Source organism: Capra hircus, chromosome 2, assembly GCF_001704415.2.
Source record: "Capra hircus breed San Clemente chromosome 2, ASM170441v1, whole genome shotgun sequence".
Lineage (NCBI taxonomy): Eukaryota > Metazoa > Chordata > Mammalia > Artiodactyla > Bovidae > Capra > Capra hircus.
Window position 1 is genome coordinate 33,014,706 of NC_030809.1, and position 20,265 is coordinate 33,034,970.

At 38.9% G+C, this 20,265-nt stretch overlaps 1 protein-coding gene across 2 annotated transcripts in view; it reads left to right on the top strand.

Moving 5' to 3' along the window:
• BARD1 (BRCA1 associated RING domain 1) overlaps positions 1-20,265 on the top strand; it is an 86,867-nt gene that overhangs the window by 20,229 nt on the left and 46,373 nt on the right. For both annotated transcript variants that reach the window (XM_013972552.2, XM_018059882.1), the window contains one exon: positions 13,493-14,451. In XM_013972552.2, the coding sequence (XP_013828006.2) occupies positions 13,493-14,451 (959 nt within the window). The remainder of the gene's footprint in view (positions 1-13,492; positions 14,452-20,265) is intronic.

A 20,265-nucleotide genomic window follows, 5' to 3' on the forward strand; every position in this document is an offset into this window, starting at 1 on the left:
CCCCATGGACTGTAGCACGCCAGGCTTCCCTGTCCATCGCCAACTCCTGGAGTTTTCTCAGACTCATGTCCATGGAGTCAGTGATGCCATCCAACCATCTCATCCTCTGTCGTCCCCTTCTCTTTCTGCCCGCTTTTTACTGTTAAATATTTTCTGTATAATATATATGGAGTAGTGATTTCTGTCCCTAGTAATAATGATTTTGTCCTTAAAACTCACTTAAATATCATTTCACTAGACAGAATGCAACCTTCTGTGTATCATTTTCCTACAGATTTATTAGATGTGCACATTTTGAAAGAGCAAAACCTAATATTCATTTTCTTTTCTGTTTAAACAGAGGTTAATGTTTTTCAAAATTGTTCTTAGGCTCTGTGTATTAACTATGTATCTTCCCATTTTGCTTTCTGCCGAGAGCTAATCAGCTGTGGAGAGAAAGTAAAGCATTTTAAATCTTCATAATCAGATATTGGAATTGGTTTTTTATTGACCAGGTAATACCATGTTAGCTTGTGTTTATGAGAGAACCTTTTCTTGACTGGTAGGATGCTATGAATGATTGATTAGGCTCATATAAAATGGTAGAATTTCTATTTTTTAATATTTATGATCTTATTTTCCAACATGATAACGTTATTGTCAACTACTAAAGGCGAAGTTGTTTGGGCAAAATAAAGAAATAAGACAACTACTTTGAGTCTTACTGACCAGGTCCATATTTTTGAGAAGACTTTGAACCATAGTTTACCAAAGAAAAGTTTTCTTTATCTAGTTTGCTGATTATTGTATTAGATTCTATTCTTTCATGATAAAATGTGCTATGGTGATAAAGTTTTTCTTATTTTCAGATATAATTTTATATGCACATATTTTTAAAAGTACTTACCTTTAAAAAATAACATAACCCTATTTAAAGGCACAATGAGGAAAAGTTTTATTAGTTCATCTGTGTTCATTTCCTTCTTTACCAGAGGCAGTGCTGATAGTGTTTTACTTTATATTTAGAAAAGATGGGTGTATGATCCTGCTCCCTTCCCATCCCCATACCGTTGATTAGGCAGGAATTCTTAATCAAGAGTCCACACATCTTTAGCAGTGTTGAGGGTGGGGATTAGTGATTCTCTTAAGTGTATGATATGAAAAATGTCATGTCTCTGTGAAAGTAGCTTGCATCAGGTTCTTAAAGATGTGTGGCCTTTTAGGAATGTCGGCCAGGCCTTGTGATTTGGGTGCTATTTTGTTTGTGGCTGTCATGATATTCTGATCTGATTCTTCTTCAGCTTCTATATAGTCAGATATTAGCTTGCTAGGACTGCTGTAAAAAAGTCCCACAGACTGGATGGGTTAAACAATAGAAATTTATTGTCTCATAGTTCTGAAGGCTAGAAATCAAGGGGTAGGTAAGTTTGGTTACTTTGAGGTCTGTGAGGAAAAGATGAGTGCCAGGCTTCTCGCTTTGATTTGTAGAAGGTGGTCTTGTGGTGTTCTCCATATATGCATGTTTGTGTCAAATTTCCCTTTTTTGTTTGATCAGGGTTCATATTACATTAGAGCCCCATCTTCCTCATCTTAACTAATCATATGTGCAAATGAGCTGGTTTCCAAATAAGGTCATGTTCTAAGGTAATGGTATTAGGACTTCAAAATGTGAATTTTGGGAGAGACACAGGTTAGCCCAAAAGCAGCACTGACACCTCTGATGATACTAATGAGGGAGCAGAATAACCTTCGGTGGGTTGCTTGTAGTCACTTCTGGCTCACTGAGGTCTGCGTGCCATGTGATGCCAAGAGGAATCAGGGGGCTCAAGAAATTTTACTATTAGTTAGTGATGTTTGAGTTATCAGTATGGTTTTCACATTTCATGGACCTTGGAATATTAAATGCCTTGATATTTCATCATTAAAAAAGAGATGCAGGAAAATTGCTGAGTAGAGAACAAGTTTTTGTGTGGAACCTGAGGCCTTCTGGAATTCTGTCTTTCTCATCTAAGCAGAGGTGGAGCGTGGGGAGTGAATTACAGCGATTCACTTTCCAAAGGCCACTTTGTGTTTATTTTCCTTATTATAATGAATGATGACTACATTAGTCATTATCAGACTTGAGCTGTGCTGGCTTTAACATTTTACGTATTTTAAAGTGAGTTGAAATTTCACTGTTTACCTAACCTATAATCACAATTTTAGGATTTTTATTCTGTAGGTGAGGAAACTGAGGGCCTAGGTTATGCAGGATGGTAATATTGTCAGTGTCTTGCCTATTGTTTTATCATTTAGCACAGTACTTTTGTTAGAAGTGTGGGTAGTTCATTGAATTGTGTTAGAAAAAAATTGGCAGTGTTAAGACTAATTCATATCCTAGAGACTAAACTTAATTAAAACAATATTAAAACAAATTCTTACATTTTGGTTTCAGTAATCCATTTTATAATGGTAACATCTCTTTTGCTATATTTAGAGAAGATGAAGTGTATCTAGAATATAAATATATTAAAGTATAAATTTCTGTCTGGATGTGTTATTCCCATGGTACAAAGTATTTTCTACTTCTTGTAAGTTGCATCATTATCACCTTTTCCTCTCAAGGTTTAGCCACCCAAAACAGATTTAGTCTTGAAGGGAATTGAGGTGGTTTCTTTTGGTATATCCCTTTGTGTCTTTATAGTTTATTCCATATATTTTTTATCTAGCAAGTACTTCTAAAGCCAAAATATTATAAGGCAAACTAGATGACTATGTAAAGGGAGCTAACAGTTGGTGACAAATAATGGTTCATCCTCTTTGTAATGAGGAACTTGGAAATAATATCATTATAAGATAAAAGTATTAGATTAAGTGATTCCTGAGTTCTAGCTCCAAAATCATATGGTTCTATTGAATGGTAATCTGTTGAATATGATTAATTAAGTGGAATGGTTGGACATAGCCACATTTTCTCTAATTTTTTAAAACCTGTAATTCATAATTTATCTTCTGAATGAACCTGGTTACTTTCATTTACTATAAAATATATAATTACTGTAATTAAAATGGGTAATTAGGAAGAACTTGTCAAATCATGGACATGGTATATGGCATACTGGAGACAAAGAAGCCTAATTTATAGTAATCCTTTCTAAAATGAGCTTTTAAATACTTGAACAGATTTTTCTTGGTTCAGTGTTCTTTAAAGAGAAGAGATTGTCATAAATTTTTCTGACAACCATTTATGGGTAATTTTACCTTATTCTTTAAAACATAATCTGCTTTCTAAGAGTGGCATTAAACTTTTAAGTTTTTATTTTCTCTTGCCCCCCATCTTATTAAATCAGACATTGCAGGTGCTGGTCAGGTTTTGTGAAGCATATGTTGGTGTTGGTGACATTAAAAAAAAAAAAAAAAACAGCAACACTTTGATTATGCTTTCATGGGTCTCAATTTTCCTTTCTGTTAGGAAAGGTTTTGGGAGAGATGCTGGTCTTTCTGTAGCGAATTGCATAGTGTTTCATATATGCTATGACTTTTTTATAATAGATGAAGATGAGCATTTGAATAGCTGTGTCACTGCTGTTTTGTTTTAAATAGAGCTGAATACTTCTTAACTTACAAAATAATCATTCTTTAGTGAAGGCGTTAATGTTGCACAGATGGTAGCAAAGTACTTTCCTTTGATTTTTAATAAGGGACTAGTTTGTCAAAGAGATTTCTCAACTTCTGTTGTGAAACCTATAATAGAGAATAATTTGAAAGGCACACAATGTACATCATTATAATCCTTTGATGTAGATTAATGATAGCTAAATCGCATTTGTTAATTGCTTCCCTTTTCTATAGTTTATTATTAAATTTTAACAAAACTCTTGGCTAAGCAGCTCCTTAGCAGCATGTACATCTCCGTTCCTCAGTGTTTTGTGGAGTACTCAGAAATACTTAAATTCAGAGAATAGAATTCTTTTATATGTCATTAAGAAATTTGCTATGTAGAGGAAGAACCAATATTTTTCTTCATGAAATGAATATGATAATTCATGCTTAACAGCATTCACCCATAAAACCTGTTGTAGCTGTTGATAGTTTGATTTATGTTCCAACAGTAGTGGTGTTTTCTCTTTTTACATTCTTAACTTAGTTATGCTGTGTAACTTAGTTATGCTGTGTAAAATCCAAAACTTAAAATCGTGTTTGCTATAGTCATTCTTGCTTAGTTAGGACAAGATGCATAATCAGAATCATCCTGAGTAAATTTATTACTGGATGATTAGTGAGATTAGTAAGATTATTGTGTACATGTAAATTGCATGAATATATGCTATCTTCATTTACTCCTGTATTTGTGTTCCGCATTTTAAAGTCTGTTGTTGATTATGTTGTTACTGAAGAAAACATGTGCTCTTCAGTTTGAAGTTCTGTTGTCTTTTTAGGTTTAGATTTTTTTTTAGTTAATTATGTTATTACTACCTGCAAGTCTTAATTTTCCCTTAAAATGCCTAATTCTACATTTTGTAAGTTTTATAACTGTTAAGGACTTCAGAATTCAATGTTTTTAATTGAAAATGTCATCACCTGTGTTTAATATTAAATTAAAAAATCAAGTATGAGTTTTTACAGACTAGCAAAGGATTAACCTTTAAGTCCTTGTAATTCTGAGTCTTTCTTAAAAAGTAATCCTGATAACATTTCATTTTGACCTTTTCTCTTGTCTCCAGATTATGTTAGAAAGGACTTAGTTTTGAAATCTATTTGTCACTGCAGAGAAAAGTGACATTTAGATGTTGAATTTAGATGTAAAGTCTGTGTGAATGGATCTTCATTTGGATTGCTTTTATTTCCAAGATCCTGTCTTAATTGCACTTTTCTGAGCATCAGTTCAGTTCAGATGGAAAAAGGGTGTTAGAGGGTCTGCTCTCACTCTGATACCCTCTTCTCCTTCCAGCTGGTTTATTGTTAACTGACTTTTCAGTGCAGTGGCTTCCTTTTCCATTCCCAGGAGGAAGGAATAGCTTCTTTGGAGTGAGTGGGGGTTTCACTGAATTGTTTTGCTTGACAGGGATCATATCTCTGAAATTTCTCCAGAGATAAATACAAGTTGATTTTCAAAATCCAGTGTTTCATTTTTCTTAATCTGTCTAAAGTGCTGTTTTTTACTTGGCAGATCTATTTATAAAGATAGGAATTTTGTACTTAAGAAACATGAGGTGAAAGAATACACCAAAGGGGTTTTGAACTTTAGGGAAGATCTGAGAGTTTATTAATCCTCTCATGTATTAAAATAATTTTAAACTGTTCTTTGTGAATAAAGAGTATCTAAAAGGAATTCAAAAATAACATTTCATAACTTCATTTTCTCTTGCTAATATTTTAAGACATGAGAAATGTTGAAATGTATTCCCAGAAACAATAGAAAAATGAAATTAAAATTACTGTGTATCTCTTTGAGTATGAAAGCTTCGTAGGAATAACGCACTTGACAGTTTCACTGTGGTAACGTCCATACACGCTTACTTCCTACTCAGTGGCTGTTACGGTCCTCAGGAGTAAGATGCATAGGTAGGTTTTCTTCTCAAAGCAACTTAGTGTCAGAACTTCATTAAAATTTTTCTCTAGATTCCATAATGTAAGAAAGATTTTATATAGAACTCTTGGAAAAGAGTCTGCCTGGCAATGCAGGGGACACGGATTCCATCCCTGGCTCAGAAGGTGCCCTGGAGGAGGAAATGACAGCCTACTCCAGTATTCTTCCATGGAGAATCCCGTGGATAGGGGAGCCTGGTGGGCTACAGTCCATCGTGTTGCAAAGAGCCAGACACGACTGGGCACTCGTGCGTGCTCCAGCTTGAATGAAGAGTGACCTTTTAAGAGAAAAACATTAGTCAAATGACTTCCTTATTCTTTTTTAAAACAGGACAAATAAAACCTATTCTACTGTCCTGGTTAGTTATGGGAGACTCAGTCCATGTTAATTCGGGGAGTAAGCGTTAGGAAATGTGAAGTTACTTGTTGGTCATTGTCAGTCCGGTCAGGTAGTCCTGGTGATTGTGGTTTTTTCCCAGTTTCTCTGCTTTTCTGGTGTTCTTCTTCATAACTGAAGTGGCCTCTTGATAATCCATTGTGTGTGAAGAGAAGAGTATTGGATTGGGAGCTGGGAGACTTCCTCTTCTTTCTTTTTAACTTTTAATTCCTTATATTTAAAATGACAGAACTGGACAGTTCCTCAACTTTCTTCTGGCCCTTAAATTGAATTCTAACCTCCCTTGAATAAATACCAGTCAAGATTTAAGAGAACATGAAAGTGAAAGTGAAGTCACTCAGTCGTGTCTGACTCTTTGCTACCCATGGACTGTAGTTGGCCAGGCTCCTCCGTCCGTGGGATTTTCCAGGCAAGAATACTGGACTGGGTTGCCATTTCCTTCTCTGGGGATCTTCCTGACTCAGGGATTAAACCTGGGTCTCCTGCATTACAGGCAGACTCTTTACCATCTGAGCCACCAGGGAATTTAAGAGAACATTCCAAATAATTTATTCATCAATTCATCAGTGTTTTCTGAGCACTGTTTATGTGCTCACCACTGTGCTGGGCTGACTGGGTTGGTTTTACCTGTCCATATGGAGTGAGAAAAGAGAATGTTAAGGGAATATTTTTGAATAATGGTTGACTCATTGGAAAAGACCCTGATGCTGGGAGGGATTGGGGACCGGAGGAGAAAGGGACAACAGAGGATGAGATGGCTGGATGGCATCACCGGCTCGATGGACAGAAGTTTGGGTGGACTCCGGGAGTTGGTGATGGACAGGGAGGCCTGGCATCCTGCGATTCATGGGGTCGCAAAGGGTCGGACACGGCTGAGTGACGTGACTGAACTGAACTGAACTGAATGGGCTTAAGGGCAAAAACAGAACAAGAGAGCTTGAAGAGGGACCACTGCCAGAGTCAGAAAGTGAGATTCTGTACAGTTATTCTCTATTTCTGGAGCCTCTGTTAACAGGCAAGATTGGTAGGTCTGAAAGAATAAAATACACGTAAAGATTATACTATAAGCTGTGTAAAGATAAGCTTTCTTCCCCTTATGTGTCCTCTGCTCACCCGACTGGGCTTCCCTCATAGCTCAGTCAGTAAAGAATCTGCCTGCAGTGCAGGACACCCAGGTTCGGTTCCTGGGTTGGGAAGATCCCCTGGAGAAGGAAGTGGCAATCCGCTCCAGTGTTCTTGCCTGGGAAATCCCAAGGACAGAGGTGCCTGGTGGGCTACGGGTTGCAAGAGTCGGACACGACTTAGCGACTAAACCACCACCACCACTCACCCTACTATCACATACAGTACTGTTTCCCTTCTGACACCAGATGTGTGGGTTTCCGCACATCGAGCCATTATGTGACATCAGCTGGGTGTCAGTTTACCCGCTGTCTACCTGGAGATAGTGTCAAATCTTACAGGTTAGGAGTCCGTAAGACCGCTCCCACTTCCTCCTAGGTGCCACTCTCAGGTCCAGTTTCTGCTTCTGAACCCACTGGCTATAAATTGTAGGCTCCTGTCAACACCTCGAATTTAAATAATTTGCTAGAGTGTCTCACAGAATCCAGGCATACATGTTACTTACCAGATTCTTGGTTTATTATAATAGGATATACCACAGGAACAGCCAAACAGGAGGAGGTCCATAGGGCTAAGTGTGTTGAAGGGGCAAAGGGCTTCCATGTCCCTTCTGGGTGTACAGCTTCCCCAGCACCTTCACACGTTCATCAGCCCGGAAACTCGCCAACTATGTTTTGGAGGGCTTTTTTTTAGTGGAGACTTCTTTATATAGGGGGGTGTGTGGGTGTGGGTGTGGGTGTGGGTGTGTGGGGGGTGTGTGTGTGTGTGTGTGTGTGTTTTGGAGGGTTTTTTTTTTTAATGGAGACTTCTTTATATAGGGGTGTGTGTTTGTGTGTGTGTATGTGTATGTGTCACTCAGTCGTGTCTGTGTGTCTGTGTGTGTGTGTGTTAGTCGCTCAGTCGTGTCTGACTTTGTGACACCATGGACTGTAGCCCACCAGGCTCCTCTGTCCCTGGGATTCTCTGCGTAAGAATACTGGAGTGAATTGCTATTTCCTTCTCCAGAGGATCTTCACAAGACAGGAACTGAACCTGTGTGGATCACAATAAACTGGAAAATTCTGAAAGAGATGGGAATACCAGACAACCTGACCTGCCTCTTGAGAAACCTATATGCAGGTCAGGAAGCAACAGTTAGAACTGGACATGGAAAAACAGACTGGTTCCAAATAGGAAAAGGAGTATGTCAAGGCTGTATATTGTCACCCTGCTTATTTAACTTCTATGCAGAGTACATCATGAGAAATGCTGGGCTGGAAGAAGCACAAGCTGGAATCAAGACTGCCGGGAGAAATATCAATAACCTCAGATATGCAGATGACACCACCCTTATGGCAGAAAGCCAAGAAGAACTAAAGAGCTTCTTGATGAAAGTGACAGAGGAGAGTGAAAAAGTTGGCTTAAAGCTCAACATTCAGAAAACAAAGATCATGGCATCCGGTCCTGTCACTTCATGGCAAACAGATGGGGAAACAGTGGAAACAGTGGTTGACTTTATTTTCTTAGGCTCCAAAATCACTGCAGATGGTGATTGCAGCCATGAAATTAAAAGACACTTACTCCTAGGAAGGAAAGTTATGAACAACCTAGATAGCGTATTCAAAAGCAGAGACACTACTTTGTCAGCAAAGGTCCATCTAGTCAAGGCTATGGTTTTTCCAGTGGTCATGTATGGATGTGAGAATTAGACTGTGAAGAAGGCTGAGCGCTGAAGAATTGATGCTTTTGAACTGTGGTGTTGGAGAAGACTCTTGAGAGTCCCTTGGACTGCAAGGAGATCCAACCAGTCCATTCTGAAGGAAACCAGCCTGGGTGTTCATTGGAAGGACTGATGCTGAGGCTGAAACTCCAGTACTTTGGCCACCTCATGAGAAGAGTTGACTCATTGGAAAAGAGTCTGATGCTGGGAGGGATTGGGGACAGGAGGAAAAGGGGACGACAGAGGATGAGATGGCCGGAATGCGATTCATGGGGTTGCAAAGAGTCCGACGTGACTGAGCGACTGAACTGAACTAAACTCCTGCATTGCAGGCAGATTCTTTATGGTCTTAGCCACCAGGGAAGCCTGATCAAAGTTTTGATTGATTAAATCATTGGCCTTCGGTGATGGGCTCAACCTCTGTCCCACTCTTCCTGGCGGTCAGGGGGTGGGATTGAAAGTTATAACCCTCTAATCCAGGTCGGTTCCCTTGGCAACCAGCCTCCAACATTAGGGACTTTCTGATATCTTATTAACATAAACTCAGGTGTGGTTGAACCAGGGCTTGTTATGAATAATAAAAGACACCAATTTTATCTTTTTACTGGAGCTGTTTCGGTAACTAGGAACACAATTAAATGTAACAAAAGAAGCCCCTGTGGTTCATATAGGAAATTTCAAGGGTTTTAGGAACTCTGTGCCTGGTTCATTGGGCTTCCCTGGTGGCTCAGTAGTAAATAATCTGCCTGCCAATGCAGGAGACACAGGTTCAATTCATGGGTTTGGAAGATCCCCTGGAGAAGGAAATGGAAACACCCTCCAGTATTCTTGCCTGGGAAATCCCATGGACAGAGGAGCCTGGCGGGCTATAGTCCATGATGTCGCAAAAGAGCTGGACACAATTTAGTGACTAAACAGCAACAACAATGGTGGACAAAGACCAAATGTATATTTCTTATAAATCACAGTATTACATATAGCATGTATTTAGTGAAAAGTTTTAATTTTTACATAGTGAGAACTTAGGAATTCAAGTGCCAGCTCAGTCACCAATTAGGTATATAACTTGTATTATACAAGTTTTATTTTCTTTTTGTTTAATTTACATAAGAAATATAAGAGAACATTCTATTAGCAACTGAGTAAGCAGTATGAAAGTGTGTAGAGTAACATGTGAAAGTCCCCCTCTACCCTTTATTCCCAACCAAAAAACACAAAATCTTTTTCAGAGGTACTGTTTTTAGTTAACCTTCCTAATCTTTCTTTGCATGAAATGTTCCCTTGGTATCTCTGATTTTCTCGAAGAGATCTCTAGGCTTTCCCATTCTGTTGTTTTCCTCTATTTCTTTGCATTGATGACTGAAGAAGGCTTTCTTATCTCTTCTTGCTATTCTCTGGAACTCTGCATTCAGATGCTTATATCTTTCCTTTTCTCCTTTCCTTTTCACCTCTCTTCTTTTCACAGCTATTTGTAAGGCCTCCCCAGACAGCCATTTTGCTTTTTTGCATTTCTTTTCCATGGGGATGGTCTTGATCCCTGTCTCCTGTACAATGTCACGAACCTCATTCCATAGTTCATCAGGCACTCTATCTATCAGATCTAGGCCCTTAAATCTATTTCTCACTTCCACTGTATAATCATAAGGGATTTGATTTAGGTCATACCTGAATGTTCTAGTGGTTTTCCCTTCTTTCTTCAATTTAAGTCTGAATTTGGAAATAAGGAGTTCATGATCTGAGCCACAGTCAGCTCCTGGTCTTGTTTTTGTTGACTGTATAGAGCTTCTCCATCTTTGACTGCAAAGAATAGAATCAATCTGATTTCAGTGTTGACCATCTGGTGATGTCCATGTGTAGAGTCTTCTCTTGTGTTGTTGGAAGAGGGTGTTTGCTATGACCAGTGCATTTTCTTGGCAAAACTCTATCAGTATGGCATCCGGTCCCATCACTTCGTGGGAAATAGATGGGGAAACAGTGGAAACAGTGTCAGACTTTATTTTTCTGGGTTCCAGAATCACTGCAGATCATGACTGCAGCCATGAAATTAAAAGACGCTTACTCCTTGGAAGAAAAGTTATGAACAACCTAAACAGCATATTCAAAAGCAGGGACATTACTTTGCCGACTAAGGTCCGTCTAGTCAAGGCTATGGTTTTTCCTGTGGTCATGTATGGATGTGAGAGTTGGACTGTGAAGAAGGCTGAGCACTGAAGAATTGATGCTTTTGAACTGTGGTGTTGGAGAAGACTCTTGAGAGTCCCTTGGACTGCAGGGAGATCCAACCAGTCCATTCTGAAGGAGATCAGCCCTGGGATTTCTTTGGAAGGAATGATGCTAAAGCTGAAACTCCAGTCCTTTGGCCACCTCATGCGAAGAGCTGACTCATTGGAGAAGACTCTGATGCTGGGAGGGATTGGGGGCAGGAGGAGAAGGGGACGACAGAGGATGAGATGGCTGGATGGCATCACTGACTCGATGGACATGAGTCTGAGTGAACTCCTGGAGTTGGTGATGGACAGGGATGCTGCGGTTCATGGGGTCGCGAAGAGTCGGACACGACTGAGCGACTGGACTGAACTGAATCTTTCTTTATGAATTTATGAAAATATTAGAATATAAACACAATAGAATTTTTAAAATTTAAATAGGATTGTACTACTCTTAAAGTGTCTTGAGGATCTTTGCATGTTAGTTGATGTGTATAGCAGCTCCATAAGATTTTGTAATATAAATGCTCCATAGTTAACTGATTTCCAGTTGATAAACACTGACTTTTTTCCTCATTTGGGCTATCACAAATATTGCTGCAGTTAGCATTCACACATCCAGATTTGCAGACACATGAATGAATATTTTGTATATTTTGTAAGATAGGTTACTAGAGATAAAATTGCCTTGTGAAAGAGTACATGCGTAAAAAAAATTGCAAATATTTTATCACATTGCCGTTGAGATTCCTCAGTGCACCTTTGCATTTGTGATGATGCTTGACAAAGGGCCCATCATGGATTGCTACACATACAGGTGGTTGCGATACAGGAAAGGAACTCAGAGCTTTGGGGAATTGACTATATAACACTAGTACTCTTGCCTGGAGAATCCCAGGGACAGAGGAGCCTGATGGGCTAGAGTCCATAGGGCTGCACAGAGTCAGACATGACTGAAGTGCCTTAACATGCACAGAGAAAGCAGAAATGGACCTGCTTTTTTTCCCTGGGGAAACACTGATGCTCCCTCAGGTTTGCTTGCTGCACACAGTCCTGAGAAATGGCCTGGGAAAAAGCATCCAGGGCCTTACCCTCTTAGTACACCCCACAAGAGCATGTCAGTGTGCTCGGGAGCCTGAGCAGATTGTCCCTGCCAGCATAAGTGTTTTTTCTCTAGGTGCATCCAGTGCTATAAGTCAGAAACATATGAATGGTTTTGTCACCTTTTTCTTTATTCATTTCATCTCCAAATCCTGTAAATCTTATCTCCTAAATATTTTTCAAGTAATTCTACTTCTTTCTCGACTGTCACCTCTCTAGGCTGTTATCTTCTCCTTGTATTACTACTTTGCCTCTTGACGATTATTCTTGCATCCATTCTTGCCCTCTTCCAACCTGTTCTCCCACACTCCAGCCAAGAGGGATCTTTTAAAAACACAGATATAGTCATGCCACCGGATTGACACAAAACATTTTAGTGGTTTTCTTTTGCTCTTAGCGTATGTGTTGAAGTCTTTAACATTGCCAACAAGAATTTGCATTGTCTGGTAGTTTACATATGTTCATTTTTAGTGTGTAGGAATACAGTTGCAATTGAACTTGGTATATTGATTTTGTATTCTGTGACCTTGAACAGTCACTTGGTTTATTAGTGATTTTTTAAGAGATTCTTTGGGATATTCTGTATAGCTAATCAAGTTAGCTTTGAGCAGATACATTTTTATATCTTCTAATTCATGTGATTTTTATCTTTTTCTTAACCTTGGTGTGCTATCACACTTTCAGTGTGATGTTGAATAGGAATGATGAGAGTGGACATCTTTGCCTTGTCTTGATGACAGAAACAAGATAATAGGAACAAAATAGTAGTCCAATTTTTCTCATTAAGGATGGCACTAGCGGTGTGTAGTTTTGTAGATGTCCTTAGCAGGTTGATGAAGTTTCCTTCTATCCCTAATGCTGAGCCTTTTTAAAAATAATGAATGGATACTGGATTTGGTCAGTGTATATATTTTTCTATATCTGTTGAGAAAAACCACCTATTTTTCTTTTTAGTTTGTTTTATAGTGAATTATATTGATTAATTTTCAAAAGTCCTCTTTTAAAATTAAGCATCAGCTAATAAGTCTGTTTTTTTTCTTGACTTTATTCCCTCCCCAGCTAATAAGTCTTAATTTTTTTGACTACTGTTTATTAAGTCTCACCTGTTAATCTGTTTATTTAATATAGCTTTTCCCCATGGCTATACTTCCATACAGCAGACTGTATGTTCTAATTATTTGTTTGTATATTTTGTCTTTCCCAGTGGACTGTACGTTTCTAGAACATGGTCTAAAATCAGATAGGACTCTGTAAATATTTGTTGAATGAGGCTATCTGCTTTCATAATCAAGGAAGGAAGGAAGAGGTACACAAATAAAAGGTGATACACCTTAGAAGAACTATCAACACAATTCTTTGGGAGTTCAAGATGGGAGAGATTAAGTTCATGTAACAATTTCTTTTCCTTTTTCCTATCAGATATGAAAGAAGAAACATCTAGGAAACATTTATTTAAAGATGCACAAAGTAAGAAGAATTCAATAAAAATGTGGTTTAGTCCTCGAAGTAAGAAAGTCAGATATACTGTGAGTAAACTTTCAGTGCAAACCCACCCTTCTGTGAAAAATGATGAAAATGCTCAGCAGACCTCCATGTACGAATTTGTCTCTATGACCCCTCCGGTGGAGGTTTCTGAGAGGCCTAAGAAGCCTTCCACAAAATCTAGAAAAAAACAGAAAAAGAAAACCTTAGCTGAAGTCAACCAAAAATGGAATTTAGAGGCAGAAAAGGAAGATGGTGACCTTGACTCCAAAGAGGAAAGTAAGGAAAAGCTGGTATCCTTCTGTAGCCAACCATCTGTGATTCCTAACCTGCAGATAAATGGTGAAATAGACTTACTAGCAAGTGGGTCCGTAACAGAATCTGAAAGTTTCGGAAGCTTGGCTGAAGTCTTTTTACCATTGGCTGAGCATATAGAGTCTCCAGAAATTGAAAGCAAGAATGAAGTAGTGACTCCTGAAAAGACAGTCTCTGCAAACTGTCTTCCGTCCGAGAAATCTTTGCCATCAGGTTGTAATGGGAAGCGTGGGCATCACAACAGAATTTCCAGTCCTGTTTCTAAGAGATGCAGAAGCAGCAGCCAGAGCACTGGTGGAAACTCTGTTAAGCCAACAGTGCTCTCAGAAAACACGCCATTGCCTGCATGTTCTTCACCACCTTCAAACAAAAAAGCTGGGGACACATTAAGGAGGAGAAGCCATACTATATTGGATGAATCCATTAGCCTGTCACCAGGTACGCCGCCTTCTGCCCTGAACAGTCCAAGTTACAGACGAATGATGTGTAGTCCCTCAGCAACAAAGCTTTGGCCCATTAGCCTTACAGCTGTGAAGAGAAATCATCGAGGAGAGACTTTGCTCCATATTGCTTCAATTAAGGTAGGATGCTTACTGTGAAATACAGCTTCACAATGAGACCCAGTATAAAGTGGTTTCTTTGGAGTTTGTGAAAAATGACATGATTACTAGGCTAATTAACCTGACCATAAGTGGTACTTCCTGTGAACCGGGGAAGCAAGAATTGATAAGGACTTGAACCCTACCTCAGAGCAGGGTCCCTGGGCCAGAGGAGCATGACCTTGCAGGAGAAAACCAGTATTTCCATATTTCAGCTTCAACTTTGCCAAGTGCTTTTGTTTTTTTCTATTCCATACTGGTTTTGTTTGGGCTTCCCTCATAGCTCAGTTGGTAAAGAATCTGCCTGAAATGCAAGAGACCCTGCTTCGATTCCTGGGTCGGGAAGATCCCCTGGAGAAGGGAAAGGGTACCCACTCCAGTATTCTGGCCTGGAGAATTCCATGGACTGTGTAGTCCATGGGGTCACAGAGTTGGACATGACTGAGCAACTTTCACTTTCAGTGGTTTGTTTCTTCTTATGCTTTATGGATATAGACACAACATTGCCAAGTTTACTGCTGGCAACATGTCTTTTACCCAGCTTCTGAGCTCAGGGCAGTTCGAGAAGGCATGAGCTTCTGTATGTTTGACCCTCCTAACGGGCCTGTGCAGAGTCCGGGAGGTCTCACTACATGGCCTGGGCATTCCTCCAGTGACTGGAAATTTGAGTGTCATGAATGACTCCTGTGGTTCACCGCAGAGGGACTTCTCTGGGCCCCACAGCCAGCCTATTCCTTTCAATAGCCCATTCTTTGAGTTATGTCTGTTTATTGCCTCTATACCTCGGAAGTGGCAGTATTTGTTTTTTGGAAGCTACCTCTTTTGCTGAGCATGAGGTGTACTGGCAGTGGTTACTCTTTGAAATTGACACAAGTGCTGGACATAGAGGGAGCGCTTAGTGACACAGCTTTATAGACTTTGGTTTGTAAATTCATGCAGGTGTTATGAAACGATAATATAGGAAAGATTAGCACTGAATTAGGATAGCTTTTTTTTTAATCGTACATTAAATTCACTGGGAAACTTAGATCTTTTGCATGGGTAGAGAACTTTGGGAGGTCTGGAGAGAACCCCTTGAGACCCGTGAGCATGAAGGTGGTGAGCATCATAAAATGTTTGGGAGGAACATGGAGTAGGCCAAGTCCAGATATATTCTTTCTGGTAGAAAGGGAAAAACACAAAAGTAAGTTTCTTCTAATATTTTTCTTTATTTCTAATAAATGATGAATGTAGAATATTCTTTGTCTGGTTCCCCTGTAAGACGACTATTTTCTAGGCTGTCCATATACTTTGAACAACTTGAATTTTTGGACTTGGCTCTAGTTCCATTTTAGTCTGATTTTTGCAAGGTATGGTTTTAAAAAATCAGACTTTATTTTGTGTCTTCTTTATATATGTGTGTGTGTGTGTATGTTCATGTGTGTATTACAGTAGGTATAACAGTATTAACATTATAGTGTTAGTAATGCTTTATAGATATAAGTAGTTAGTATAGTAATCAATGTGTTTTGTTCATTTTTCTAGCTAGTACATGAATGTAGATTGCTCTAGTTTCTACATTCTGCTTTCTGGGAATTATTTTCTGACCACTAGTTAAGCATCCACTTACTTTGGTAGAGAATTTTTCTTTCAATCATAAGAATCATTTATCTTTATTAGTGGGGATCTCTAGGACCTAGAGTCCAGGCCATGGTTTGTCAAACACTTTATTAAAGGAGAAATTAAAGTGAATATTTTCAGCTCTGTAGTAATATGGTCTTAACTATTCAACTCTATTTTAGTGCCAGAGTAGTCATAGACAATATTGTAAACCAATAAAGTTTTGTACACAAAATCGGGTGTCGAGCCTTCAGGCCATAGTTTATCTATGCTCAACATGGGCCGTGGAAAAAAGCCCAGGGGAATACTAAGGCAGGAAAATACGGTGGCATGATGCTGTCTTGGTGAATTTTCTCCATTGATGATGTTCAAGATTGCTTCAATGCAAGTTTTGTCAGATTGTCATTTCACTTAGAAATTGTAACGCCAGAACTAGAATTTTGATTCTCTCCAACTTATCAGATACTGTTTTGTCACTCACTGGCAGATTCTGATACAGTACCTTTAAGAAAAGTTAATTGATTGCTATTGTTTTTAAAATACCTATTTAACAGTAATGTTCTTTGAAAAAATTTTTATAAGTAGAGTGTATGCTCCTATCTCAGCTTGATTTTAATAGTCAAAACAAATACTTGAAGAAAAATCAACGAATTTATCAGTATATTTATCTTTTTATAAATAGTATTCATTTCACTTACTACCTTGATTTTTCTGTTTGCAACCCAGAATGAATAATCCGTGTGTACTTGAAAACCGATTGCTGCGGTACTGCTGTCTTGCTTATGCTTTCTATCCACCTACTTCAGAAAAGGATTTGAGGTGACTCTAAAGTTAAAGCTGCAGTTGACCCTTGAACAAGGCCGAGGTTAAGAGGGCTGACCTCCACACAGTCAAAATCCACGCATAACTTGGGATTCTTTAAAAAGTTAATAGCCATCTATTGACTAGAAGCCCTTACTGGTAATATAAACAGTCAATGAATACATATTTTCTATAAGTATTATATACTATAATCTTACAATAAAGGAAGCTAGAAGTGAAAGTTGCTCAGTCAGGTCTGACTCTTTGTGGACCATATAGTCCATGGAATTCTCCAGGCCAGAATACTGGAGTGGTTAGCCATTCCCTTCTCCAGGGCATCTTCCCAACCTAGGGATCAAACCCAGGTCTCCCGCATTGCAGGTGGATTCTTTACCAACTGAACCACAGGAGAATCCCAAGGAAGCTAGAGATAAAAGTGTTAATTAAGAAAATCATAAGGAAAACATTTATGATACTGTATTGCTTTTATACAATACAAAATAACATTAGTTTATGTTATAGTCAGTACATACATCAGTGTTGTCTTGTACGATATAAAATAGTGTACTTGGTATATGGAATACTAACACTAGACATCAAAAATGAAGAGATATTGTGAAAAAGAAATTCATATTTATTAACAGGTATAATGATTCATGCATTGATAGTGAAGCAGCAATGTGATTGCTTTATGGTAGACTAGTGTAATTGATACAGTTGCATCACTGTAGCCCAGCCTATACTCTGTAAGTGAATCATAAGATTTTTATGGCCCACAGTGTCATACTCCTAATACACTATTGGAAATATTGTTACATTTTTTAAAAAATGACTTACCTGTGATGACAGACTGATGTGCAGTTTCTCCATTTGCAAGAGAGAGGCATACTGTACAGAGAGGCATCTTGAATGGTAGTGTAGTTCTTTGAGAGCAAAGTTATAAAAGAGTAGGAATACTAATGCATTATTAATTTAATTTAAATAGCAGCATAGATCAGGGTAAGGACCAACTGTCATCTACATGTATTTTATGCATTCATGACACACCTAACTTTTCTTTATTCTTTTCGACAGTTCTATGCTACCTCGTGTGTCTGCAAGTTGTTTCAAAATGTCACAAACTTTGAAAATTTTTCCAGTATATTTATTGAAAACAATGTGTGTTTAAGTGGACCCATGCAGTTCAAATCTGTGTTGTTTAAGGGTCAGCTATACTATAACGTGGGATAAAGCGCAGGGAAGAGGAAGGAGTTAGAGCAGCCGAGTGATGAATACGGATCTGATGACATTACAGGTCGACAGAACAGATGCAGTGTTTTGCTGTTGTTATTTTCTCCAGAAACATCTTGTAAACGTGCAGCGCCCACATTCTTGTTTCCCCCAGATGCTAAGAGTGCACCGTTGCACGGTGGACACCTGGTGGATGTGCTGAGGTCTGAGAATCCCATAGGAGTTCTACTCTTCTATTGGGCTGGTTAGCATCCCTTGCTACAGTGATGGCTTTATAGAAGGACCTTTGAGCTTGGCCACATCATTACTAAAATTCTTTAATATCTTGCCCCATACCTACTTCGGGCATCTTTTTTGGCCGTAGCTATCACCCTAGTGGAAGTTACTTGTGTTTTCTTGCCCGAGCCACGTGAAATAGCTTCCTGTTGCTGTCATAGCTAGTAACCACAAATTTAGTGAGTTAAACAAGCAAATTAGTTTTCTTACAGCTTTCTGGGTCAGAGTCTGGTATGAGTCTCACCAGATTATAATCAGTTCATCGGCTGTGTTATTTTCTGGAGGCATTGAGAGAGAACCCATTTCCTTGCTTATCTGGTTTATTCGCAGGAACTGTATACTTCCTTGTGGTTATAGTGCTGAGATCCTGTTTTCTTGCTGGCTTATAGCTAAGAGCTGTTCTCAGGTTCTAGAGACTCGCATTCCTGGGTATGTGACCCTTTTCCTTTGTCTTCAAGTTGGCAACAACAGTACTTAATTGCTAAAAGGAGAAACGTTAGGTACCTGGTTAATTCATTTATGTGTAAAAACTTAACCGTTTTGGGTGTTGCTGTGTGTAAGTACTCAGTCATGTCTGACTGTTTGTGACCCCATGGACAGTAGCCCACCAGGCTTCTCTGTTCCGTGGGATTCTCCAGGCAAAAATACTGGAGTGGTTTGCCATTTCATACTCCAGGGAACTTTTCCGACCCAGTTATTGAACCCACATCTCTTGCATCTATCACGATGGCAGGCAGTTTCTTTACAACAAGTGCCACTTTGGGTAGGAATTATTATTGTTGTACTTACTGTCCTGTATTATTTTTATACAGATATTTATTCTGAAGAGCTTACCTTTATAAGGAAAAAGTTTTGTTTGTGTGTGAGTGTATTTGTTTTTGAAAAGTTAACTTATGTTGATGCCATATGCATGAATACGTGAAGAATATTTCCTTTGAATGAAAGATTAGCAATAAGAAGATTCAGTGTGACACATGTTCCCTTTAAGGTATTATTTGAAAACATCAAGTCTGTTTAAAAATTTTTTTATAAGCCTTGGTAAATACTGTTTCCTCTGATTTTTCCTCCTTCTGTGGTTTAAGAGAATCTCAATTATTCTTGTAAGTTGTAAGAAGCCTAGAGTTCTTATTACTCAGAAAATATTCTGTTTCAGAGTATTTCTGTTTTAAAGTAACTCCAAGAAATCAGAAGCAGAAGTGAATTTATTTCCTGGAAACTATATATTGGTTCAAGCTTACCCCGTTACTGTGGACCCTATCAAATTATCATAATTTTATTTATGTGCATGACATTACATCTACATAAAGGAGAAAGAGAAAATATGACAAACTTTTCAGAATTAGGGAGGAAAAAACAGATTGAGTATGAAAAACAAGCAATTTGCAAATCAGCTATACATTTCAGGGTTCAGTTCAGTTCAGTCGCTCAGTCGTGTCCGACTCTTTGCGACCCCATGAACCGCAGCATGCCAGGCCTCCCTGTCCATCACCAACTTCCAGAGTTTACCCAAACTCATGTCCATTTAGTTGGTGATGCCATCCAACCATCTCATCTTCTGTTGTCCCCTTCTCCTCCTGCCCTCAATCTTTCCCAGCATCAGGGTCTTTTCAGATGAGTCAGCTGTTTGCATCAGTTGGCCAAAGTATTGGAGTTTCAGCTTCAACATCAGTCCTTCCAATGAACACCCAGGACTGATTCCTTTAGGATAGCCTGCTCGGATCTCCTTGCAGTCCAAAGGACTCTCAAGAGTCTTCTCCAACACCACAGTTCAAAAGCATCAATTTTTCAGTGCTCAGCTTTCTTTATAGTCCAACTCTCACATCCATACATGACCACTGGAAAAACCATAGCCTTGACTAGATGGACCTTTGCTGACAAAGTAATGTCTCT